The 27939-nt window shown below is 38.5% G+C and overlaps 1 protein-coding gene across 1 annotated transcript in view; it reads right to left on the bottom strand.

Moving 5' to 3' along the window:
- The window catches only part of LOC132131508 (contactin-associated protein-like 5), an 80837-nt gene extending 59877 nt beyond the window's left edge, over window positions 1–20960 (bottom strand). Inside the window, exon 1 of the mRNA XM_059543551.1 lies at window positions 20438–20960. Coding sequence (XP_059399534.1) covers window positions 20438–20522 — 85 coding nt within the window. The 5' untranslated portion in view covers window positions 20523–20960. The remainder of the gene's footprint in view (window positions 1–20437) is intronic.
- Between the last annotated feature and the right edge of the window lie 6979 nt (window positions 20961–27939).

Below are 27939 nucleotides of genomic sequence, written 5' to 3' on the forward strand. Positions count from 1 at the left end.
GAAAACACTACAGGATCCTACTCTGGTCAATGTTGCAGCAAACTAAGGTATGTTCTTAACTTTCTGTCGGATGCTAGATTGTCATTTAAAAAAAGTTTTTCCTTGTACAACCTTGTGATATACCATCCCCTTTTAATTGCTTTTATGAAACTACAAATTTGATTGTTAAAGGCATAGTTCACCCAAAATTTTAATTACCCCATTAGTTAATCACCCTCAAGCCATCCTAGGTGTATATGACTTTTTTTTCAGACATATACAATCAGAGCTATATTAAAAAATTTCCTGGCTCTTCCAAGCTTTATAATGGCAGTAAATGACTGTTGAGGTGAATTTGAATTTGAATTTGAAGTCCAATAAATTGCATCCATCCATCCATCATAAAAAGTACCCTACAGCAATTTTAATAAAGGCCTTCTGTAATGAATCTATGCGTTTGTGCAAGAAAAATATCCACATTTAAAATTGAATCTCTAGCATCCGCTACAATAACTGTCGTACTCGCGTTTTTTGAAAATCTCGACCACCATTCACTGCAAATTTTAAAGCTTGAAAGAGCTTCCCCCAACAAAGGCCCTCCATGGTTGGTAGATGCCCTGAAATCGAGGTAATTGTTCAGGGGCAACGAATTCCATGCATACTAGTCAGCAGCCATATCACCCTGGAGCCCAAGACCGGTTTCCCACTGAAGCTAAGCAGGGTTGAGCATGGTCAGTACCTGGATGGGAGACCTCCTGAGAAAACTAGGTTGCTGCTGGAAGAGGTGCTAGTGAGGCCAGCAGGGGGTGCTCACCCTGTGGTCTGTGTGGGTCCTAGTGCCCCAGTGTAGTGATGGGGACACTATACTGTCAACAAGCACCGTCCTTCGGATGAGACGTTAAACCGAGGTCCTGACTCTCTGTGGTCAGTAAAAATCCCAGGATGTCTTTCGAAAAGAGTAGAGGTGTGACCTCGGCATCCTGGCTAAATTCGCCCATTGGCCTCGGACCATCATGGCCTCCTAACAATCCCCATATCCAATGATTGGCTTCATCACTCTGTCTCCTCTCCACCAGTAAGCTGGTGTGTGGTGGGCGTTCTGGCGCACTATGGCTGCCGTCGCATCATCCAGGTGGATGCTGCACACTGGTGGTGGATGAGGAGATACCCCCTGCCAAATGTAACCGCTTTGAGTGCCTAGAAAAGCGCTATATAAATGTAATGAATTATTAATTATAATTATAATTATACTAGACACTGGCTCTCAAGTCACCATGTTTAGCCAAACACTATTCCAGTGCCACTTCGGTGATGAATGTATACAAGACCCTAGCCATATATCATGGCTAGCTTTAAAAGCAGCTAATGGCCTCTATATTCCCTATGTAGGCTATGCCGTCTTAGACTTTTGCATTGGGGGAGTAGAGGTAAAGGGGAAGGGGGTAGTTATTGTCCGCGATAACTGCATTAACACTGAGTATGGACTCTTGGGGATGAATGTTGTGGCAGATTGCTGGACCGGGGTTTTTAAAGGTGGCCATCCTGGAGTTGCTGCATTTAAATCTGTGTTCCCCCCTTCTGCAGAAAGGATATGGGATACAGCCTTTGCTGCCTGCCGGAGGGCTGAAGCTTCTGTGACTCGAGTGGAGCTTCAAGGTGTGGCTAGACTCCAACGACAGCCCCCCGTGGTATTGCCTCCCTCCACGGAAATGATTGTCTGGGCCCATGTACCGCAATCCGCTGGCCTGCCTGATTGCCCGGTCCTGATTGAAGATATGGAAAATCAGGGTACGAATGGCGAGTGGCTCGATCGTTGAGCTGGACCAGGGGAGGTAAGGTTCCCCTGCGTATCTGTAATCCAAACCCATTTCCCATGGAGCTGCCTCAGCGATGCCCCCTGGCCATAGTCACCCAAATCGACCAAAAGGACGTGTGGGGACGGACGAGACTAGTGTTACGGAATACTGGCCCCCAAGTCATCGAGGTGGATGTACACAAGTGGGACAGACCCTAAGTGATGATCACCCAAACCTAGCTCTGTATGGTGAAGGACTTGCCAATGACCAACAGGCCCAATTGAAGGCCCTCTTAAAGAAGTGGTCTCATGTGTTTGCAGCCCATGAAGAGGATTTTGGCAGAACAGCCGTTGTCACCCATCAAATCCCCACTGGCACGGCACCCCCAATCCGGGAGCGCTACCGCCCGGTTCCCCCAAACCGCTATCCAGAACTGAGGACTTTGTTACAGGGCATGCTGGACAGCGGGGTGGTGAAGGAGAGCTCGAGCCCATGGGCTGCCCCAGTGGTTCTTGCCAAGAAAAAGGATGGCTCATGGAGATTTTGCGTTGATTACCGCAAACTGAATGCAGTAACCCACAAAGACTCCTTCCCTCTACCTCGCATTGAGGAATCCCTCACTAGCCTAACCAAGTGTGAGTGGTATTCCACCCTAGATCTCGCAAGCGGGTACTGGTAAGTGGAGGTTGCGCCGGAAGACCAAGAGAAGACCGCTTTCACCACCCCTTTTGGCCTGTATCACTTTGAACGTATGCCCTTTGGCCTCTGCAATGCTCCAGCCACCTTCCAGAGGCTGATGCAACGCTGTCTGGGAGCACAGGTGTATGATCATCTCCTTATCTATCTTGATGATGTCATTGTCTATTCACCTAACTTTACAGCCCATTTGCAGCACCTAGAGAAGGTTTTTGCCCGTCTGCAAGAACATGGCCTGAAGTTACAGCCACGGAAGTGTCGTCTGTTTCAAAGGAAAGTGACATATCTGGGACATATCGTCAGTAGCCAAGGGGTAGCGACGGCTCCAGACAAGGTGGCGGTTGTCCGTGATTGGGCCATGCCTACGACGGTGAAGCAACTGAGATCATTTTTGGGCTTTGCCGGCTACTATCGGCGCTTCATCCCAGCTTTCTCTAAGGTAGCAGCCCCCCTTCACCAACTCCTACAAGGACAAGCCAATAGACCCTCTGCCCCTATCCAGTGGACACCCGGTTGCCAAGTGGCCTTTGATAATCTGAAACAGGCCCTCCTTAGTGCCCCCATCTTGGCCTATGCAGACTTCCAGCTTCCATTCAGATTGTACACTGACGCTAGCCTGGATGGTCTCGGGGCTGTGTTAGCTCAGGTCCAAGGCGGAAGAGAGAGGGTCATTGCATATGCCAGCCGCAGCCTCCATTCCACCGAGCATAATGACCAAAATTATAGCTCCTTTAAACTGGAGCTACTGGCTTTAAAGTGGGCCATTACAGAAAAATTCAAGGATTATCTGTGGGGAGCTGAGGTTACCGTTTTTACCGATAATAATCCTCTGGTCCATCTTGAAACGGCGAAACTGGGTGCAACGGAGCAAAGATGGGTGGCCCAACTTGCAAACTATTCATATAATCTACGTTACCGACCAGGGGCTGTCAATCGAAATGCTGATGTCCTATCACGGCTGCCAGGAGAGGCAGCGGAGCACACGGTGTATGGCGCGGCAGGCATTTCATCATTAGAACCACCTACCCTGCAAAAACAATGGGGGGAGCGGCAGAGGGATGATCCTGATTTGCAACTCCTACATGTTTGGAAGGGGAGCAACGAGCCCCCGGTAGTCCATAACCTGGCGATCCTGTCTCCCCAGCTTTGCTGCTTGCTACGAGAGTGGCGACATTTGGAGCTGTGTGATGGGACACTGGTGAGGTGCGTTGCAGAACCAGATACAGGCGCATCGGTGAAGCAAATTATCATCCCAGTAGCGCAGGCCCGACCACTTTGGGAAGAATATCATAAGGCAGTAGCCCATGCGAGTGGGGACAAAATGGTCTCATTGTTGAGAAGGAGGTTCTACTGGGTAGGGATGAGTGCAAATGCCCGGAAATGGGCAACGGAGTGTACCACTTGTGTAGTTGGGAAATCAGGAGCTCAGACAAAAGCCCCCCTGTCCCCAATTGTCTCTAGTTACCCCTTTGAGACCGTAGCCTTAGACTATCTGTCCCTTAGGAGACCTTCTGACACGTACCAGTACATCCTGATTATTACGGATCTGTTCTCTAGATACGCACTGGCTGTACCTACCAAGGATCAGACTGCTCTTACCACAGTAAAGGCCCTGTGGACGGCACTTATCCTCCCTTTTGGCTGCCCAGAGCGGATTCTCACAGACCAGGGAGCAGCGTTTGAGTCAACTCTGGTGCAGCAACTATGCATGATGTATGGCTGTAGGAAGATGCGTACCACTCCTTACCATCCACAGGGGAACGGTGCATGCGAAAGGTTTAATCGGACTCTCCTAGCTCTGTTGTGTACTATCGAAACCCAGTCCCAGGCCCAGTGGCCTAGCCGGCTACCTGCACTTTTACAGGCCTATAATAACACCACGCACGCAAGCACCGGGATGACTCCACATTACGTTGTTTTTTGCCGCCACGCTAGGCTACCCGTAGATATGTTGTACGAGGTTGCACCACCCCAGTGTAGAGATAGTTTAGAGGGTTGGGTCCAAAGCCACCACCAGACTCTTCTGCAAGCCTATGCTTCTGTCCGTAACAATGCGGAGCGTCGCAACCACTGGAACCAGAGGCATTACAATCGGACCCTCCTTTGTAACAATTTGCGGCCATGCCCTGGCGACCCTCCGATCAATAATGACACCGCGGAAAGTCAGCAGAATGGGGTATACGAATACGGGATAGCCAATCGCCCAGAACCCTTTTGGCCTCCTGCTCCTGTGGTATTAATTCAGCCAGCTCCACCATATCGGCTCAACCCTGTTTTGACCTCATTGCCAGAGCCAGCCGACGTACCACCCAACCCTATAGTGACTCCACCTCGTTCTTCTGCCTCAGTTGCTCCCTCTCATGAAGCCCCTGGCCCAGAGTTGCGACTGGTAGGGACGGCTCAGGACACAATAGTCCCACCACGGCCAATGATAGACCCCTGCACAGCCCCAGAACATTACCAAAATTTGGAGCCATGTGCTCCTAGTCGATACCCAGTCCGTGATAACCGGGGGAGCCTTCCTGTGCGCTACCGACCTTGAAGGTCGCAACAGACTGGACCATAAACTGAACTATGGGACATTATGCCCTATGACTGACCTTTTAGTGCTCGGGACGAGCCCTATTAAAGGGGGGGGGGGTAAAAATGTAGCGGGGTTGTGCACATGTCTGTATGTGAGCCGATTATGCACAGGTGCGGCTGGTAATGGGGAACGATCAGCAGCCTTCATGATTAGTGGCTGGAGAGGATAAAAGCTGATGGATTCTGATAACCTGGGTGGGGAGCCGGAGCCCGAACACAACTTCACGCACCGCAACTCACGAGAGCGGAAAGACTGGTATTACTCCGCCTCTGATTCCCCAGATAGCCGCGAGCTGACCACTACTTGTTTGGATGCAGTGAAGATGGCGAAAGAATCCTCCCAACGCACTCTATTCCTCATATTAAAGGGAAGTGGTTTTGCGACTGTCTTACGAATGAGTGGGCTTTACCCCGCGATATTGTTGTGAAGAGTTGATTGATCCACTTTCCCCTCCTCGCAGTTCCAGGTGGAGTCTCCATGGTTACCATCCGCGGAGGAACGCTGTCGACGGGAGGCGCGAGAAACCCTGCATCGTCATAAGGAACGAAGAGACTGAGACGGCGGCGATTCCCTCATACTGTGATTTTGAACTGTGGACCGGCCGTGAGTGGTTGCGGGGCTGTTAATCCATTCTTGCATAGAAACGGGGGGTTTTAATAGGCAGACAATTAATGGTTAGGTTGTAAGGTCTGGCTGCTCGCTATACTTTCCTGAACCGTGAATATGGTGAAAGGGTATTTCTTGGGTAAACAGTGTTTTTTTACGTGGTAGTAGTTTGTTGTGAGATGTGTATTTTTTTGTCACATTATGGTTATTTAACTCTTGTTTTCACGAAAGTGATTATGTGTGTGATGTGATTTGTACACGAGTGTAGATTTATTAAGGGTGTGTCTACCAACGTTGAGATAACTGTGAAATTGAGACTTTACTTTCTCCTAGAGGGCGCCATATTTTTACCACTGGTTTTATAGCAGTAGTGCTACTTGTTTAATGTTTATTTGTACTTCATCTGTGATCTCTAGCGTGGTCATGGAACACGTATGTAGACGTTATTAATCTTCCTTTTTAGTGTGTATACATCTATATAGTATGTGTTTTATGTATTGAATAACTGAAAAAAAAAAAAATTGAGCCTATACGCCTTTGTCTTTTGTTGTTGTACCTCAAGGGTCAATACAAAAATTCCCGCTACACCAACATGTTTTAAGTCCACATCCATTGTGCCAGTACCAAAAAACTCCTCCCCAATGTGCCTGAATGACTATCGCCCCGTAGCACTCACACCCATCATCATGAAGTGCTTTGAGTGGCTGGTCCTGGACCTCAAAGACTGCCTCCCACCCACACTGGACCCACACCAATTTGCCTACCGTAAAAATAGGAGAACAGAGGATGCAGTATGCACAGTGCTGGACTCTGCGCTCACACACTTGGACAATAACAACACATATGTACGGATGTTGTTTGTTGACTTCAGTTCAGCATTTAACACCGTCATTCCCTCCAAGCTGACAACAAAACTTGGAGACCTAGACATTAACACCTCCCTCTGCAACTGGATTATGGACTTTCTGACCAACAGACCTCAGCATGTTAGGTCAGGCCACAACCACTCCACTACCATCACACTCAACACCGGCGTACCACAGGGCTGTGTGCTGAGCCCATTCCTTTACTCCCTCTACACCCATGACTGCAAGCCTGTGCACGGATCCAACTCCATCATTAAGTTTGCAGACGACACCACGGTGATTGGCCTCATCAGTAACAACGATGAAACTGCCTACAGGGAAGAGGTACAGCACCTGGCCACATGGTGCGCTGACAGTAACCTGCTCCTTAACACCACTAAGACAAAGGAGTTCATTGTGGAATTCAGGAAGAAAAAAGGAGGCACGCATGACCCCATCCACATTAACGGTATGGTTGTTGAATGTTCAGTTTCACGTTCCTGGGAACCACCATATCGGAGGAACTGTCCTGGACTACACACACCTCCAGGCTGGTCAAGAAGGCTCACCAGCGTCTCTTCTTCCTCAGGACACTGAAGAAGAACCAGCTGTCTTCAGCCATCCTGGTGAACTTCTACCGGTGTGCGATCGAGAGCATCCTGACCAGTTGCATCACAGTCTGGTATGGAAACTGCTCAGTGGCTGACTGCAAAGCACTGCAGAGGGTGGTGAAAACTGCCCAGCGCATCACAGGGACACCACTTCCTGCTATTGAGGACATCCAGAGGAAACACTGTCTACGTCGAGCTCGCAGCATTCTTAAAGGGTTAGTTCACCCAGATAGCAAAATTATGCAATTAATAGCTTACCCTCATGTTGTTTCAAACCCGTAAGACCTCCGTTTATCTTTGGAACACAGTTTAAGATATTTTAGATTTAGTCCGACAGCTCTCAGTCCCTCCATTGAAGCTGTGTGTACGGTATACTGTCCATGTCCAGAAAGGTAAGAAAAACATAATCAAAGTAGTCCATGTGACATCAGAGGGTCAGTTAGAATTTTTTAAAGCATCGAAAATACATTTTGGTCCAAAAATAGCAAAAACGACGACTTTATTCAGCATTCTCTTCCGTGTCTGTTGTGTGAGAGAGTTCAAAACAAAGCAGTCTGGATATCCGGTTCGCGAACGAATCATTCAGTTCACCAAATCGAACTGAATCGTTTTAAAAGGTTCGCATCTCTAATACGCATTTATCCACAAATGACTTAAGCTGTTAACTTTTTTAATGTGGCTGACACTCCCTTTGAGTTCAAACAAACCAATATCCCGGAGTAATGCATGCACTCAAACAGTACACTGACTGAACTGCTTTAAGGACTCGTTTCACCCTGACCATAGACTGTTTAACCTCCTGTCCTCCGGGAGGCACTTCAGGAGCCTCCGGACAAGGACCACAAGATTCAGGAACAGCTTTTCCCTACAGCTGTCTCCTTGCTGAACTCGGCCCTCTGACACCACCCCTCACCACACACACAGACTCCTCCCCCTCTTCACCACTGCATCTGACTGATTTATTTACAACAAGAAAAAAACAGTAAACTTGTTATTACTTGCACTACTGTCTGTTCATCCAGAAACACTGAGTAATCCATTTGCACACTGAAATATTTTCTATGCACTGTACTGTCCATTGCACTAGTGTAAATTATGTTCATATGTTCATAGTTCTGCCTATAGTGTACATACACTTTTACATAATCCATCTGTATAGTATGTTCATAGTACACCTACCTGTATATCATGCTTATAGTATTTAAAATCTGTAAATTATGTCCATAATACTTATCTGTATAGTTAATGTACATATTATAGACCTTGTATATTCTGTACTTACTGCTTATTGCACTTCTGGTTAGATGCTAACTGCATTTCGTTGCCTTGTAACTTACATGTGCAGTGACAATAAAGTTGAATCTATCTAATCTATCTATCTATCTTGGGTTGGAAATGCAGAATTTTCCTACAATATATCCATGACTACATAAGACACACTACAATGGAAAGACAGGAACCAAGATCTCTCATATGAACACCATTCAATGTTTTTGCATGTATGCTAACCACTAGGCCATGGCCCCAAGTTTTCACAGAATACTTTTAAAGTCCATATAATGAGTAGTTTCATATCACCTACTTTTTTATGCTTCTGAAGTTCCCCAGAGGGGGGAAACATTGCAAACAGACCTTCCAAAATTTGAAATGCTTGAGGTCATATTGAGATCCCCAAATTTTGGTTGCTTAAACTAAGCTTGGATTTATCAAGACAAACCTTAGCATAGTTTGAGACACTGATTAATTATTTTTCTTGAGAGCAAATCTGGGGGGAGATTTAAAAGTCTCTTCATTTAATTTAGTTTCTGTTCAGGAGAAACAATTGAGAAGTTAACTAAGAGAGTTTTTTCCTTTTCTATCAGGCTCAAACAGTTAAGTCAAGAATGTAATGTTTTAACTTCTGCCAGTCACCAGAATGCCAAAAATAATTTATTCTAATCAAATACAATGACCTGATTGCTGCATACATAATTGGTTAATCATGCTAATAGTAAACCCAGCTTAGCCTATTAATTAGTGGAAATGAAGTGTACTCATGTATGCATGTAATTAATAACACTGTTTAATGAATCAAGAACAGTGCTCACTTAATAAAAAGAATAAAACTAAATCATGAGCAAAAGCCATGGGAAGTTAGTGTACACACGGTGCTGTCTGTTGAACATTAAAAAAAAAAAAAAAAGTTTTCCCTCTATTTGAAACACCACGCATAATTGTTTCTACCGGGATCAGATGGATGCTCGGCACGAATGCGAAGATGGGTTGGAAGGGTGGGGGAGATTAAATTTTTATGTTTACCTTGGAAATTCGCCTAGTCAGCCCTCCCAGATCTACTGACAAATGCATGCTGCGAAATGAATGTTTATGGGAGGAAAACAACTCAGCAGCACTGGTATTAGCTTGAGGATAGGTCGCCTAATTCGCCGTTTTGCTTGCTAGACAGTCGGACGGCGTTAAATGTTAACATTGTAACAAAGAGTTGGTTGTTATTTAGAAACGTTTACAGAAGCAAGCTCTCAGGATCATATAAAACATCCTTTTGACATTACTAACTCAATTCTCTACTGTTCGCTACTCCTTGGAGTGTTTAAGACTCAAAGCTTTTAAGCAAATGTGGTTTGAAAAAACATGTATGAGGCTATTAGCGGACACAAGGATGCAAGAAATAGCATTTCTGAGCCAATGTTTTTTTTCCCTCCTCCTGAGCATTATTCTTATGCTTTATTAGACGTAAAAGCAGCCTGGTGCAAACCCGGCACGACAGTCCATTTTTCCTGCCCCCAGCTGTGCTTTTAAGAGTCCGCACCTTTAATGGAATCCCTGGATGTTCCAGTGCATCTGCGCTGTGACAGAACATGTGATTTCTAATGCAGTTTTAAAGAAGCTTTTCCCACATTGAATTGAGTCCGGTGCCTCCAACAAACTTTTCCAAAGGAGGCATAAAGAAAGAGAGGCGGATGGGGTGGTTAGATGGAACCAGAAAATGCAGAATGCCTAGACATCTGTGAATGGACACCTACATCCTGTAGAAACTGTGAAACACTCATTTAAATCCTGTTGCAGAGTTTGCACGGTCCCGAAGTATCCCAGGTCTCTTTGTACACCAAACACAATCCGTCCTCTGTGGATTAAAGCTTTCTATTCCAAACACCAAATCTTGTATTCAGACACTAGTTAGTAAGACGAAGTCTTCAACATTCAAAAGACGACAACTGTGCAAAGTGAGGTGAATTTTATGTTTTCAAACAATGGCATCTGATATTTTAGAAGTACAACCTGAACAATAAGGGCTTGTGGTCTAGGCCAGGTGTCAGACAGCAAATGAGTTCTGAAAAAATGTTGCTGAACTAATAAATAAATAAAATAATTAAACCACAAAGACATTTAATTTAACTCGATATTCAAGTAGAATTCTTATCAAATTATCTATACTTTTGTTAAAATTTTATTACAACAAAAAGAAAACTAATAAAGGTTACTTAAAAATAAAATAAACAGTTAATCAAATTCCATATTCATGTAAAATATTCCCCTTTTAAATTAGCTATACTCTTTGTAATTAGATTAAAACTAAATTAAAACTAATAACTAAATAAACAATGCACAAATACAAAAATAAATAAATAAATAAATACAGCTCTATAGTATATGCAAACAGAATATCACCCTTTCCAATCAGCTACAGTATATACTTATATTAAATATTAATAAATAAATAGATAAATATAAAAATTTTAAGTACGTAAACCTTAATATAGCAAAATTCAATGTCACCAATTCATACACTGAGAAACTGCATAACCTCAAGAAACCCGAAAAAGCCACAATTTGAGAAGCATCTACAACAATAGTTTAATTTATCTCCAAAGCACCATATAACCAACACAAAATCCACATCCAGTGATAAAAATGTCTCTAAAATTATCATTTTAATACCCCTCTTCTTGCTATCTGATCTTGAATTATCATTCTCAACACGTTTCAGTAGTTTCACAATTGTGGATCTTTCCTGAGCCTTGTGAGAGGGGTTTAATCTTGCATGTGAACAGAAAGCCAAGACCAACATCTGTGTAGATTAAACAGTGAGAGGATTCTGCCTTGTTTGTGCCATTTTAATGGCTCCAAAGAAACCAGGAAATATATAATCGATTAATTGTTAGTAATAATACTAAAACGACATTATTTGAAAATGTCTAAATAGTTTAGCTTTAGGGGTGCACGATAAATATCGGCCGATAATTAATGCGCATCTCATCAGTAAAGCTGGTTCTCTAATCAGTGCATTAATTCTCGGCCGATATTTATCGGTTACCCCTATAGCATTAGCGTTTTTTTAATAACAACAACAACTTCGCATTTTTGAAATACATATTTAAATATAAAAATAAAAACACTCCTTCATAATGACTTTAATCCATTACAATAATAATATTGTAAAAGTATATAATTTACAATTTTTAATATATTATTATTTAAATGATATACTCATTTTAAATAAAACATAGTACCTTATGCAACAATAAAACAAAATAAATGTAAATAAAGTAAAACGAGAGCATCTTTTACCCCCCCACAACAGCACTTCATATTCAGTCACGTCCCATTTACAGTAACACCTCAGACCCCTGCGCCCTATCTCACAGCATTTTGGATAATTAAAATGACTCTGGCCACGTTTCTGCTCCCCTCTTCAAGCTTGGCATTTAGCGCGGACCTGATTTTACTAGCGGTTGCCTATGGCAGCGAGGGCTGATGTAATAGAGGAAAATGAAGGAGAGGCTATTACTTAAGCCTGACAGCGACACAGAGAGACTCTTCACTTCCATTGTGACACACTACGCTCTCCTCAGCAGGTAGAGCACAGCCAGAAGAGCCTAACAAAGCCCGGGTAATTTACAGTCTCCTATTTAACTGAGGATTCTATAGCAAGATTAGGCCATTACATCATGGAATATTAGGAGATGTAAACATAAAAGTCAATTCAGCCGTGATGATTGACATTTTTGTTTGGTTTAAAGCAGAGGTTTCAAATTCAATTCCTGGAGGGCCGGAGCCCTGCAGAGTTTAGATTCAACCCTAATTAAACACACCTGATCCAACTAATCAAGTCCTTCAGGCTTATTTGAAATCTACATGGTATGTGTGGAGCAGGGTTGGAACGAAACTCAGTGGTGCTCCGGCCCACCAGGAATTGAGTTTGACACCCCTGCTTCAAAGGAACAAAAACAAATTCTGTCATTATGTAGATATCCTCTAGTTGTTCTAAACTTCTATGCAAATCTATACTGTATGTCATTTCAGAGTAGACAATGACAGAATTGCACCGTTTATAGCAACTTTCTTCTCGTAAAACAACCCTAATGCACAAAGAACCTCTTCACTCATCACACATACACTGTTTTGAAGACTTTATGTTGAGAAACTCAATCAGATCTTGATTGATTTGGAGTCAGTTCAGAGGCGTTTGAATGCAGTTCATGCTGAGAGCATGTATATGTATCGATTGACACTTTTGGGATTCAGTGGAAGAAAAAGCAGTACTTTCTTTGAATAACAATTTACGTTTGATGTTTATATCATGCAAACCTGTTTTGTGATCTCAGGAAATGTGTGCATGAGTCATAGAGGGTGCTTTTATGTTGCTTTTTGCAGCTTTATGTCTCTTTTGTGGTAGAGCAGCCTGAACATTTAGCTAAAGAGCTCTTTTTTGTTTCATTGGAAAACAATGTTTTAGACCCATTTGAACTATTTCTTCACATAGAGCTCAATAACAATTATTTGGAGTCACAACAACACTAACACCACGTTCCCTGCAGCAGCCCCATGTCAGTAACTAGTAAAACACAGATAGAAAGATATAATCTACTCTCTCTGTTCTCTATTTCACCATCCTGCAGTGTGTCGGATAGGTAGATGATCTGCACTGTGGGAATGATCAAATTTGTTTCCACATTAATATTTTTTTTTATTGATTTATTTATTTTTTTAAATATGACTTAGTGAATCTGAATATTTTTCATTGAGATTAGTTGACAATGTAGTTGAAATTCAAAAAAATATCTTTGGTTCGGGGTCTTGGTCATATTTGATCATATCATATTTTATCAAGAAATCGTGTTATCTGAGCAATAAAATAAATAAATAATAATAAAACACACATAAGCAACACAAATTATATAAAATACACATATCTATAAATCTATATATGCACACAAAATTAATACAAGACACCCACACAAAACGCGTTCAAATGGAAAAAATCAACAGTTATAAATTAAAATATAATGTAATTTATATTTTCATATTAACTGTAAAATTTATTATTTTATTTATTTGTAATAATACAAATAATAATAGAAGTTGTATACATAAAAATAACTAAAATAAACTAAAATAAATTGCAATCTATAAACAAAATTAATACAATACTCCCCCCAATATTATCTAAAATAATTAAAAAAAAAGCTAAAATTAATTTTGAATAATAATAACAATAATCAAAATAATAATAATAACCAAAACACATATTCAAAAAAAAAAAAATACAAAAAATAAAGTTATACAATGACAGTTATGCAGTATTCAGTTTAAAATTTATATTTCTTTCTCTTAAAAAACAAAGTAGTATAACAAGTTTTTATATCATTGTATATATTGTTTTCCTTTTTTTAGAAAGATTTAATGCCCTAGATATAAGAAGAACTTCATTGACTAGTTTACACAAGAATCTGGAAGAATGACAAGGCTTAAGCATTAATAATGTAACAGCTGAAGCTGCTTAGTACATATGTGGCCGGATATAGCTCAGTGTTTTTCACTTTTGCTTTTCTTCCCTTTTGGTTTACACAGCAGTCCTGGAAAAACAAACTTATCAAGGCCTCTGAATGGTCATTGGCTTAAATAAACAACACCACACAACCGGGATACCATCAAAGATATGGAGATGTGTTTACACAACCTTTCTTTCCACTGATCAGGTCGGGAACATCTCAGGCGCTGTTCAGTGACGAGTGTGGGAAGCCAGCAGAAACTTGGGTATCTTCGTGAAACGCCATTAGTGGCTTGTTGTGCTTTGGATGATATTTTGAATGACGAGGCTGCAGAGCATATGCTTGGCAGACTAAGCGCCCACTAACACAGACTGAACACCATCTCATTAAAGGAAAATGCATTAAAGGAGTCTGTTTTTCAAAGTACTGTCGGTAGTGAACATCAGCCGGGGTTAGCTTTATCATCACAGGCTTTTACTTTGATGGATTAGATCTGTCGATCATTTTCTCACGGTTCTCTGAGGGGTGACGGCTGGAGGGTCCTGGTTGTGATGTGCATTTCGTGAGAATATGTTAAATATCTATGATAAACTCGGGAGATTTTCTTTGAATGTGAGTTTTTGGAGTTTGTATACTGTATGTCTGTCTACTCATTCAAAAGGTTATTGTGTTTATGTATATTCCAAGATGACAACATTTCACGAATGGCATAAAGTTTAGTCCTCCCCGCAGCTTAAGAACCGCCCACTTAGTTACGAAATACAGTGAGATTGAAATGTAAAGTGACTAATCACAGTTCATTTTGTTTGTAGGCACCCTCTAGCTTATCTGAACTCGATTTTCCAAAGTACACTGATTTATTTTGAAACAATTGTCACTCAGAAATTGTTAGTAAATCTTACGACTAATTCCCGAATAATCACACTTGATACAAGTGTTGATTGTACCACATAAATATTTTGGCATGGAAGATGTTCATTCAAATATTTGCGCAGACTTTATGAACGATTATAAAGAAAAATGCAACAATATACAGAAAAACATAGAAACTTTGATATTCATGAACTAATTAATGCATTACATTAAGTCATGAATTTATTTGGAGAGAAAATGTTCTCATGCTAAATATCCACTTCAAATTTTCTCAAAATTTTCAGTCGGTTTATGTTCAAAATCGCATCTACTTCACATCAAAACTCATGCACAATTGAGCAAAAATTTGTGCAAATGGACGATTAACTACGGAGCCCTGCACATGACATGCAAGAAAAAAATAAATAAATTATGCGCACAATTTGCTAATTCGTTCCCTCACTTTACTAAAACGTGCACACGATTACTATTGCATTCCCTCGATTTACTATTGCGTTTGAATTAGCAAATCGTGCGCACAATTTATAAATCAAGTGAACGAAATAGTAAATCGAGGGAATGCAATAGTAATTGTGTGCACATTTTAGAACAGTGAGGGAACGAATTAGTAAATCATGCACACAATTTAGCCTACAATTTTTTCCTGCATGTCATGTGCGGGGCTCCATAATTATAATTCACTGTGATCAAAATTTTGCACACGCCACGCCAAAAACATCTGATTGCAATTTCACATTTCAGCAATTTCAGGCAAAATTTGCATTTTTGTTTGCAATATGATGGTAGGTGGTTCTTGAGAAGGATGTCACATGAACATAACACAAAGTGAGAGAAAAACGATTCATTCAATATATTTTACAAGAAAATACAACTTCAAAATTTCACCTTTAATTGAATGTGTTACTTGAAATTACTCGTAATTATTTGTGAAATTTACTAGCAATTTCTCTTGTTTTTGTTTCAGTGTGTTCTACACACCTTAGATCATTAACGCCTAAACAGTCTGATTATATGTAAACAATTTACACAATTTTAAATAAAGCAGCTTACATTTTATAGCAGCTGTTTGTTAATTTTAAGTCTATACCACCAGGATATTAAACAGAACTTGTTAATATACTGTATATGCTATTTCACTAGAACCAGCAGCCTTCATGTACTGCGCCAAACCTTCGGGGGGCCCTGAAGAGATATTCAAACTTGATTACTTATCTTTTGATTACTGGTTCAGAATTTCCTAAAACCGAGATGTTCCTCGGATCTCTCAGAACAACTATGAATCTTTGGCTTTTTTCATCATCATCTTCTATGTTTTTTTTTTTTTCACCCAACCCACACATCTTTCAGAATAGTTTTTCTGGCATTTATAAAATGTCTTAAAATAACCAATGGCGCTGTCGTGATAAAACACTCATCGACAGTGAAAATTACATGGAGGTATGTGGACTTAAGGCCATTCACGAACAGGACTGGAGTTTGTAGTTGGGTTGGGTGGGGTGGGGGTGGGGGTGTGTGTTTGTCTTTACATTCTAAGGTCACGCTTTTACAGCGACTATGGATCTGCCTATTGTTTAGGGCCAAAATTACAGCTGACACAAGTGCTGACAAGATAGAGGCAATTATTGAGTTAGACAATGATCTACTGTACAATGCAAACACTGCACTTTTTCTTTCCTAGACAAGGAGAGAGAGAGACGTTTAAGAGTTACAAGGCCAGACGAGACGCCCTAACTGTTCGTAAACAAGCTAGATTATGTTCTCTGTCATACTTTAAACCATCTAAAGAGAATAAACAGCATAACTGAATCAAAGCTGTTCTTAACTGGGGGGTCACTAACCAAAAAATATGTTGCATTGTAAAGAATAAAAGATAAGACTTGTACCATGTATTGTTATTGACATCAAATATTGCGAAACAAAAACTGAATATGATTTTCACACAAATTCATCAAGGACTGACTGGGTTTGAAGGGCTAAAGAAGAGTAAAACAGTGTATGCACAATGTTTTTTTTTGTTTTTGTTTTTTTTTTTCGTCCAATTCTATATGAATTCAACATTTGGTTCTTAGAAATTAACTGTTTTGATGAGCGATGTCAAATAATGCAAATCAAAAACGCAATTTTTATCATTTATGACGTACACACTTGAGAGATCACTTCTGGTGCTTTCCGCACTTGCGCAGACTAAGCCAGTGCACGCGCAAACGTCACACGACAACAGGAAGCACGCGCCCTCAGATCACTTGGAAGTGGTTGTGAATAAGAGGTAAAAACGATATAAATACTGTTCGTTTCCTCACACAAACAGCTCGTTTCGTCTTAGACCATCAATGTGTACTTGCGATGGGGAATTGTTTAATTTGGACTTCTCTGTGCATGCTCTTTGAGGTGGTGACCATAGACCTCCATTGTATGAGTCACAGACGAGAACGGTTTGACCTAAAAATATCAAAATGGGAAATACTGCGGAAACAAAGACACCTACATCTTGGATGCCCTGGAGGTAAGCTAAAACATACCAAAATTTTATTTGAAAGTGAACTATCCCTTTAAGGACTGATCTAGTTTGAAGGGTTAAATAAAAGCAAAAATATTTTTTTTTTTTTTCTTTCAAAAAGGTGAATATTTGATTTCAACTGTCACTATTTGACAAATGTAGCATTTGTGTCCTGAAGCACCAACCATGGCTCTATGACCTTTATTTTACGATCTTTATTCTACAATATACAATCTTTATTTTAACTATTTAAGAATTGGCTAAAAGCTTTCATATATTGTGAATCAAAAAATTTATATGATTTTTTATACATATTCATCAACAGCTCGCAGTGCTTGGGTTCACAGTGTTAAAATAAGAGTAAAAATAGTTAATGCACATTTTTTATTCTGAAGCATAAGCATTTGATTTCAGTTTCTATTTGAGTTCTGAAGAACCAATCCAACGCTATCTCACGACCAATGAAGGGTTTGAAGGGTTAAACGAGTAAAAATGTTCAGGTCCCGGCAGATTTTTCATCTGGACTTTCCAGATCAGGTAATTAAAAGCAGTAATTGACTTTTTTGACTAAATGCTGTCAGGCATGTTCGATCAAAAACAGAGGGGAAATCTAGGCCACCATCTACATACTCTCTCAAAGACACGCTCCCCTCATTAGATTTAATAGACTGCAATGTTTCCACCTCACAAGAATACATATCTCCAAATCGCTCACAAACAACACTAAATAAAGTATATGGAGGCATTGTTATATTCAGCACTGTTTCTAGGCTTAACTCCAGTTCTGCATCTCATTACTAGACTCACTTCTATCTCTTTAAAATCTGTCATATGAAGAGTTTGTTAATTATAATTTGTGCAACCTAATGGGTTATGAGAACGGCAAGGTTAGTGTGGTTATTAATATCAGCAAACTGTTCGCGCTTATCCACAGATGGTTTCGTGCCTGCAACGTCCTGCAGCCTTCTGTTATATCTCTAATCTATAATTATTATCTAACACTAATATTTATTTGGCCAGAAAGGCACTACTAATTATGCCGCAAACATGAAGCCATTTCCAGTCATGGATGAGGTGCTTTTGTGTTTACATCATTGATATGGATCAGACAGAACGCGACAGGCCAATCAAATCTTATAATAAACAATAAATAGCTATTTGATTGGCCGATTCAGGCTTTGTATTGTGAAATGCAATTCTCAAATCATACAACTCATATGCAGTGTGTGTGTGCAGTGTGTGTGTGTGTGTGGGGGGGGGGGTGCATTCAATACAGTAGGTATGTGTGTGTATACACAGACACACTCAAATAACTCAATAAAAATGGTTACCTATTTAGGCCTATCTATATGTTACAAATATAAAGTTACACTTTAAGTTAAAAAAAAAAATATATATATATCTATCAATCCATCTTCTATTTACCAATCTATCTATGAAACATTATCCACTGATTATCCATGTATCGTATATATATATATATATATAAATGAAATGAAATGAAATTATGTTTATCTATAAAACATTTTATCAAATAAAAAAAAAATTATCTAACCTTTTTATAAATTATACAAGTAAAAAAAGAGTTAAATTATTTGAGATCTTTCCATCTATGTATTTGTCTATCAAAGTATAAAATATTTTTTGTTATGTTTAGATGGTGCATATGCAAATTAACCATAAGGGATTTGCATATTCATGTTGGACAACCTCTAGTGCCTACACAGATTCTGAGGCTACAAATCTTCCTCAGAGAGTAACGTAAATCACAATTCAACAGATATATGAGTCATAATTACAAGTGTGGAAATAAGCTTTGCCAAGTGTCACTCTACCTGCTCTGTGTTTATTTCTTTGAATGGTTGGTTGCCAGATTTTCTTAAATCAAGCCATTTGAAATCAACCCATGAAGTATGAATCAATCAAAAAGAGAATGTGGGTCTTGACTAACCTGTGATTTACCACAAGAGTGCAAATTTGTGGTATTATAGGCTTTTAAATCCTGATTACAATTATTCCCATGCCATTGAGTCCCACTGCTAAATTTTCTTTCAAGTAATGTCCTCCTACGAATTACATAAATCCTCCTAAGTGCCACTGATGGTGTGTGTAAGGCCCTTGAATACGCGCTGACTCAATTATATGTCAATGGCATTAGCTTGATCTAGACGGGGAAACAGCGCCTCCTAGCGGTCAGAAAACCACTCTGAAGTGGACTACAGAAGTCTTTCTTTTTTTTTTTTACTGATCAATATAGAAATTGATTATTGAATAACTTATTTATAGCTCCCAAGTCTTTAATTATCGGAAACATGTGTCATGTTTTTGCTTCCTGGACTTCACAAAGTAAAGAAAAAAGAGACCTGTGACTGTTGCTGTTTTTCGTCTCATTAATTCGATGGCAGTATCTTAAATATGCATTTAATTAAACGCATTGCCTACAAAGATGCACGAATAACAAATTCACAGTGTAGGAAAGCATAAAAAACAGTGCATGTATATTACCATCATTCTGACAATAATAAAAATAATTAAAAAAAAACCTTCCAAAATTAGAACCGGATGAATTTTGTCCCAGGAACGTGAAGCTTTAGCTAGTATGTGACTCGAAAAATCCTCTCTCAAAAGCTATTATTTAGTATTCCTACTAATAAGTAGCTAGTACTGGAACGCACGCATCAGATCCTGAAAACAACAATAAATGTAAATAATTGTTTTGCATTTAGCAGACGTTTTTATCCAAAGCGACTTACAGAGCATTCAGGCTAACATTTTTTTTACACAACATGTGTTCCTTGGGATCGAACCCACAACCTTGCGCTGCTAACGCAATCACTGAGCCACAGGAACACATATACACATAAAATATACTATTGAGCATCTAAAAATATATATATATATATTGTTGTCGTTGTTTCTGATATTTTATTCAAATTATCAAATTACATTTTCTAAAACATAAAATGTAAAAATATAAATATTACCCACACACACACACACACACACACATATACATATATATATATATATATATATATATATATATATATATATATATATATATATATATATATATATACTATTTGGAATATTTGACAATAATTCTAGAATAGCCTATATAATTTATTATTATTGTATTTTTTTTTTTTTTTTTTAGATAATGCTTGCAAATATACTCACAGTTATTTGCTGCCAGTGTGGTGCGTAACGCGCACAGGAGCGCGAACGCGTGGAAAATCAGCGCGTCCATCAGCACCACCTTCATCAGATCTCCAAATGCACAACAGCGCTTATCCAAGTTGCACTATATTCCCAGCCAGCGTAAAATAGCTCCAAAAAGCCAGTTCGGGCTCGGCTCCAGCGGCTCTTCGGCTAGTCTGTCCAGTGCTGAACCGAATGAAACACTCTCCCCATAGTTCCCCTTAAGGACATACGTAAGGCTTTTCCCACGAGACTCTACGTATACTAAGTTTTTTTGGCGGGGGTTTGCTTGGATGTCCTCAGTTCTGCTTAATATTCCGAAGTGTACAGATCCAGCTGAGGTCGAGAAGATACTCAGGTCAGAACGAGACTTGGTGCGTTCTGATGCGCGCGAGCCAACAGACACAGCGTGAGAGGTGGTGCGCCGTAAGGCGAATGATACGATCTGTGGAAAGCAGTTGAGTTTTAAGAGAGAGAGAGAGAGAGAGAGAGAGAGAGAGAGAGAGAGAGACGATTTCAGCAGCACATATGTGGACAGCGTTCACTGACGCGCTCCAGTTGTACACACGACGCACTGAAGCACATAGCTATACCTAGGTTTAAACGTAGCCTACTGTAACACACACATATATGTCTGATACACATGAAAATAGACATCTAATACTGTGTAAATTAAGTAGACGGTGGCCATGTTCCTTCTAAATTTCACTTGAATGTGCGAGACTGCCTGTTCGAAGTGCAACTAAAAATATTTGCTTTAAATTTGGCAAACAAGTGTGTTTATGATCATGATAACACGCCTCTGGAGTCGATTAACGCGGATACGCGTTTTGAGTCATTTTCTCCTGATAACCCCGAAAAGAACTTAAATTACACTTTCAGTTTTAATCGTACAGATAAGAGCAATACATCAATCGAATCTGTAAAGGGTCTTCTTTTTTGGATACAGACATAATAACAACAAAACTTTGTGCACTTATAAAATAAAGATAACAAACAAGGTGTGCTGTCTGCAGCCTTTGTCTGCGCTGATCTTCATTTACAAACACGTCATTTAAATTAACTGTAACTCCGTGAATACTCAACAAGAGACATGAGAGAGACATCTATAGAAAGCTTGACATGTCTACTTTTAAACTAAACAAGTGCCGCCAAAAACAGATATTCTGTGATAAAGTAATCCATATGAAAACAACGCGATGTCTGTTTTTCATGTCTCCCTTCATTATATGTGACCATGCCCCCGCGCTGAACGCACTATTCAGATTCAAACTGAAGCGCGCGGCTTGAATACGCCCACACAGAAGAAAAAGCAGCGAGACTGTTCTTCAAGTTTTTATTTTACTGTTTGCTTCGAGATGAGAGGAATAAGACATAATTCACCCCAAAAAGATGTCATGTGGTTGAGGATTTGATAAATGGATTTCCTCAAAAAAAAAAAAGAATGAAGCACTTTATTCAACAGAGATCATAAACATGAGTAGGGGAGAGCAGGAGCAAAAGTACAATTTTTCAGAAAAACATCATTTTAAAAGATAATGTTGTAGACAGAGATATATTTCCGCTGTGGTCAGTAACTCATAAGTGTGGTCTATCAATACCAGGTGGTATTTTGTAGAAATGTAGAAAGGCTTCAGTATAATTTCAATTTGAACATAAGTTGCACATTGTTACTTTTGACCCCATCGGTTGGGACGAAAGTAACACACAGGTGGGCTAAAAGTAACACAACAATATAAGCTAGATTTATTTTCTGTTACTCTTATTTTTATTAAGTATACCTGACTATGACCTTGTAAATATGTAACTGCAAACATATTCTGTCTTTTATTTTTGTAAAAAATATTATTAAATTACATATTTATATTTATATTTTTATTTTAAATTTAAGTTTCATCAAATGTCTCAAAACCCGACTGTACAAACTTTATTTTTTTATTTTTTTATTTCAGTGTATTTTTATAAAACATTTTTTCAACAGAATGAACAATATAATAATTAAATTACATTGGCATAATATAAATTCTAAACATAATGTAACAGTAGGCTTATTCATGTTTCCATCCAGTTGTTTTTATGCATCAATTCAAAATGTGCATTAAAACATCTGGAAACTCTGCAAATTCATAACTGGAGGTGTAAAAGCTAAGGTATGGCTAAAACCTAAATATAACTAAGGTAAATGCAAGGTATAGGAGCTGCCCAGATGTGCCTCTATGTCCAGAAACGCTCTCTCATAAACATCTGGATAAAACCAGACCACTGTTTGTCTTTCTGACCCTCACTCAGACATATTCTTTTGGTATAATATGACATAAACATTTTAATAAATGATGCAAGAGACAGAAATTCACAGAATAGCATGTACCAGAACAAAATAAATACTTATTGTCACTGTAGCGGGACAAAAGTTACTTTTGTCCCGACAGGAACTCCTGACGTTTAAACCTGATTTATTTTATACTAAAAAACTTTGATAATGCAAACTTTAGGATGTGTTAAAGCACTAAATAACCTATAGATTGTTCATTACTGTGACACATGAAACAAAAAAACAACACAACTAATTTAAAAAAATTACCGCTTCAATAATTTTTACTTTTTGTACTCGAAAACAGTTTTACCGACCTAACTGCGGGAAATGATGAGGAAATCACGTGATATTTCTCAGCTCCATCAAGGATTGAATGCTGAATATACCGTCATAGCTGGGAATGCAAATGCAGTAATAGGCTCTGAGAAAACCACTAGTTAGACTTTTTCCAAACTATAATTCCTGACTAAATATATAATCAAGTGAAACATTATGAAGTTTCAATAACTATATACAATACTATACCATTCAAAAGCTTGATGTAAATAATATAAATGTAACAAATAAATAACTGTAGACAAACAAATGTAAAAACAATGCTGTTCTTTCAATTTATTCCCCCTAAAAAATATTCTCAGCTCTTTTCAACATTAATAATAATAATAATAACAATGATAATAATAACAACAATACATATTTTTGTAGAAAATAAGATTGTTAAAAGGATTTCTGAAGGATTGTGTGACTGGAGTAATGATGCAAAAAATTTGTTTGAAAGTCAGCTTTGATTGTTCCTGATAAACTGTTTAACTGCTCCCCCAAGTGGATATTAAAGTATGTTGTGGGATAATTAAATATATTCTAAATAAACAACAAACATAAAATTATATAGATTTATTTTGTTCTCACATTCTTTCTTGTAACTCCTCACTCACAGTGGCACAGCTGACTGAAAGGCTCATTATGCAGCTCATTATGCAGCTCATTATGCAGCTCATTATGCGGCTCATTATGCAGCTCATTATGCGGCTCATTATGCAGCTCATTATGCAGGCCTTTGTCTTCTCAGGTGTAAATCCCAATGATATTCATGATAGTTGACGCCTACTCGCATATGAATTTTACCAACAAAAAGTGTCTTAGAAAATTTAAATCAATATATTGTTTTCTGTGAGTGAGTAAACAAGATGATTTTCACATAATTTAGAAAGAAAAATTCTAGGCTACAAGCTCCAGTTCTCAAAAATCCCGGGAACCATTGTTCTTTATGTGTTTTATGGCCTTATTCAAGTGATTTAACATTTTTAGTTTTTCACTAACCACGCATAACATTTTTTTTCTCAAAAATACAATCATGTACATACATGCATTTCACATATTATTACAGCCCTGTTTGTGCTGATTACAGTGAGATTAGACTTTACCCATTTAGATATTTATAAGAAACTGAAAAAAGCACAAATGTCAGGGCATGACAAAACTTCTCCAGGCCCCAAAAATACCCCGTAGACTCCAGAGGGTTAAAATAGTATGATAGCAAATACTGATTTGCAGTATCAGGCTAATGGACTGTTGGGTAAAATAACTGGAACTGAGTGACACCGGAAGCCTCACATATTCAAGTTATAAATGGCCACGCCCACTCGTAGGGTGTATTCACGCCTGTCTTGTTTGGTTCAACTGAATCAAACTCAAGTTAGTTTCCCCCTTTAGTGTGGCATAAGGAGTTCCGCTCCCTTCTACGTCAAAAAAAACAGCCGAAACTTGTAACAACTCGGAAGTAAGATTTTCGTCACAGAAATTCTCAGTCATTCTTCTAAAATATTTTTTACAACTTTGGCCATGTTTAGCATGAGAATCCATCTCTTTAACACTGTGAACCACTCTGAATACACGAAACACCATTGTACCCCCCCCCCTTTAAGAAAGAATGGTGCATATATTTTAGTCTTTAATGAGAATAACTTCAAATTTCAAATTGAGACTTGTGTTTATATTTGACTTTCAATATCCTGGTTTAAGACGAAGGTTTACTGTGAGTTTAGTGGTTGTTTCCAATAGGAGACTTCAGTAGGGTCACCATTTGCTCTCTTTTTACTCCTTGTCCTTTCAAGGGCAAGTTCAGTAACCAAATACACTGCAGACTGAAAACCATTCGAAACTCAAAAACTCAAGTAAAGATATGGTTTATCTACTAAATTAAAGTAATAACAAAACCAAGGATTTCTACCTGAAAAATGTTGTCTGCAAACTCGCTGAGATTAACATCGCTATACCATCCATTTTCTCCTGAATGCTGAAGTGATGCATTTCCTTTGAAATCGAAGAATTAAAGTTGGTTAAGCGAGGTAATTATTATCTGTATCATCTGAAACACAAAGACGAATGCTTGGTGATCCATCATGAAAATATGCAGAAAAAACAAGTTGAGGAGATCATAATGTGACTGTTCTTTGAACCCCACGTAGCTAAGAACACTAAATATATACACACATTAGTGTTAATGCATTTTACAGATGCAGTGGTAATCTCTGGGCTGGTCATAGGGCACAATGGCATGTGTTTGAGACTGGATTATAGGAATCCAGACTACAGGGTTTTAGAGCATTAATCCCAGAGGGCAGAGAATGACCCCGTCCTCTGTTCAAAGAGCAAAGACCCTCTTTGATACAGTCTGCACAATTATATAGTGGTCAGCCATGCAGCCAGTGTTTATCTGTATCTTTCTGCTGCATCTTTGAGAAGATGAATATGTTTTTTTGTTCATATATTAACTTCCAAGATTGTTCTACAGAAACTGTGAATGTTGCCACAATGGAATTGCATACACACACACACACACACACACACACACACACACACACACACACACACACACACACACATATATATATATATATATATATATATATATATATATATATATATATATATTATATATATATATACACACTTTGTGTGTGTATATATATATATATATATACAGTACAGACCAAAAGTTTGGACACACCTTCTCATTCAAAGAGTTTTCTTTATTTTCATGACTATGAAAATTGTAGATTCACACTGAAGGCATGTTGTGTCCAAACTTTTGGTCTGTACGGTATATATATATATATATATATATATATATATCACACACACACACACACACACACAGTGCATTAATATATTTGCAAGTGTTAAAAAGTACAAAGGTAATTGATTAACTTCATTTAGACTGAGTTTTAAATCTATAAATGTATAAATTCACATAAGGAATTTTAATTTTAATTTGAACTTTGTCATTCACTTGTCATAAATTTTCCCCATTTATGTTTCCAAAAACTCCAACTGAACACACACACACATGTATATAGATGTATATATATATATATATATATATATATATATTTATATATATATATATATATATATATATATATATATATATATATATATATATATAGCAGCTATTTTATGTCAAATAATAACATTTGATGGATTAATATAATGCATATTAGAATGATAAAACGTTGTGTCGCATAATTTCAAAGTGCATCTAGAATTTGACAACTAACCTTCTGGAATTCTACTCCTCAGTCGCCTCATTGGGAATTCATCCTGGTTTTCTCTCGCTGGAGATCCATTTCCTGTCTAATTAATTTTTTCAAGTCCAAGCATGCTGTGCTCTGATCGTGCTGTTAGACTTACAGATTAGCAGCTTTTAATTTACTCTCCCCGCTCTCCCTTCCCGCTGGCTCCTCACGTCTAACATCTTCCGTCCGCAGTCAAAGTTCTCGCCTTCCACCTACGGTTGGGAGCGTTTGGATTCCTGACTGGATGGTTGTCATCCAGTTGCATGAAGGTGAGATGAGATGAGGGTCGGGAAAGCCATTTCAAAGATCTGGCTTGCTATGATATGAGCTACTTATGATTTCAAGATAATCGAGAAGAAGAAAAGGAAGAATACAGTTCAATTCATATAATTGAAAACAAATGAGCAGCGGTATTTATCTAAAAAAAAATAAAAATAAAATAGAGATTAAAAACAGAATGAAGCATTAAGAGTAAAGATATTCGCTAAAATGAATCAGACATTTGAACGGACACATGAACAGGATGTTTAAGACGTGCAAATTCACTAAATGAGGCATAAGAAATAAGTGATTTACAAGAATAAAGCAATTAAAGCAGAGAATGTAGCTTTTTTGATGAAGTGGTTCACTAAAATGAATCATACATTCCTCATTCACATGTCTGTTCAAATGATTTTGAATCAATACACTAGAATAAAGCAAATAAAGCAGGGAATGAAGCGTTTAGGATGCAATGAATTACTAAATTGAATTAAATGTTTAAATGGTACATATGACAGGATCGGCTAACAAATCTGACTTTCCAAAGCTTCAATTAAAAGTGAAAATATCCCAGACTTTCTGATGATATTAAATCATTTTTGCGCTTCCATGTTGTAAAATCATATGCTATACGTTACATTGAGCTGTACGGAAATATGATATTATTTGGTTGTGCTTGTAAAATTAATCTTATTTCTTGAAAAACTATTTTGAAACCCGCTGATCTATTGCTGTGCTACTGAAAAATGTGCTGCTAACTCCTCAACGCTGGATGAGACACATGCTAAGAAGGAGAGAAAGTGAGTTTTCTGTGAAAAGGACACCATGTTCATCACCATGAGTAAAGCTTTGGGAAGAAAGGGTGGGCGAGAAAAAAAAGAAGATAGGAAGAGAAAGAAATGAGAGAAACACAAAAGAGACGGGGTAAAAAAAGCACCTACAGTTCCAGAACAGGTGAAGCCACACGCAGACAAAAGAGTATAGCAAGAACAACCATTAATAAATAACAACATTATTTATTAATTACATAATATGGATGATGTTTCCTCTTTTTATGTTCTTTATTTTTTTTTTACCTCTCTCAGCCTTTCTTTCTTTTTGTGTGTGGTTTTAAACTGTGTTCTTGGTTTTCCTCCGTCATTAAAAATTAAGAGGTTCAATACATATGTCCAGCTTTTCAGTATCAAGAACTTGATGAAGGTTCATGCATCGATTTTAATACACAAGCTTGTTTGACTCCTGTATCTAAAAGAGAGTACTTAAATAGTCACTTGAAGTCATCAGAGACTCAGAAACACTTATTTTATATCTGATAAAGGTCTTGTCTT

This window comes from Carassius carassius, chromosome 48 (genome assembly GCF_963082965.1).
Source record: "Carassius carassius chromosome 48, fCarCar2.1, whole genome shotgun sequence".
Lineage (NCBI taxonomy): Eukaryota > Metazoa > Chordata > Actinopteri > Cypriniformes > Cyprinidae > Carassius > Carassius carassius.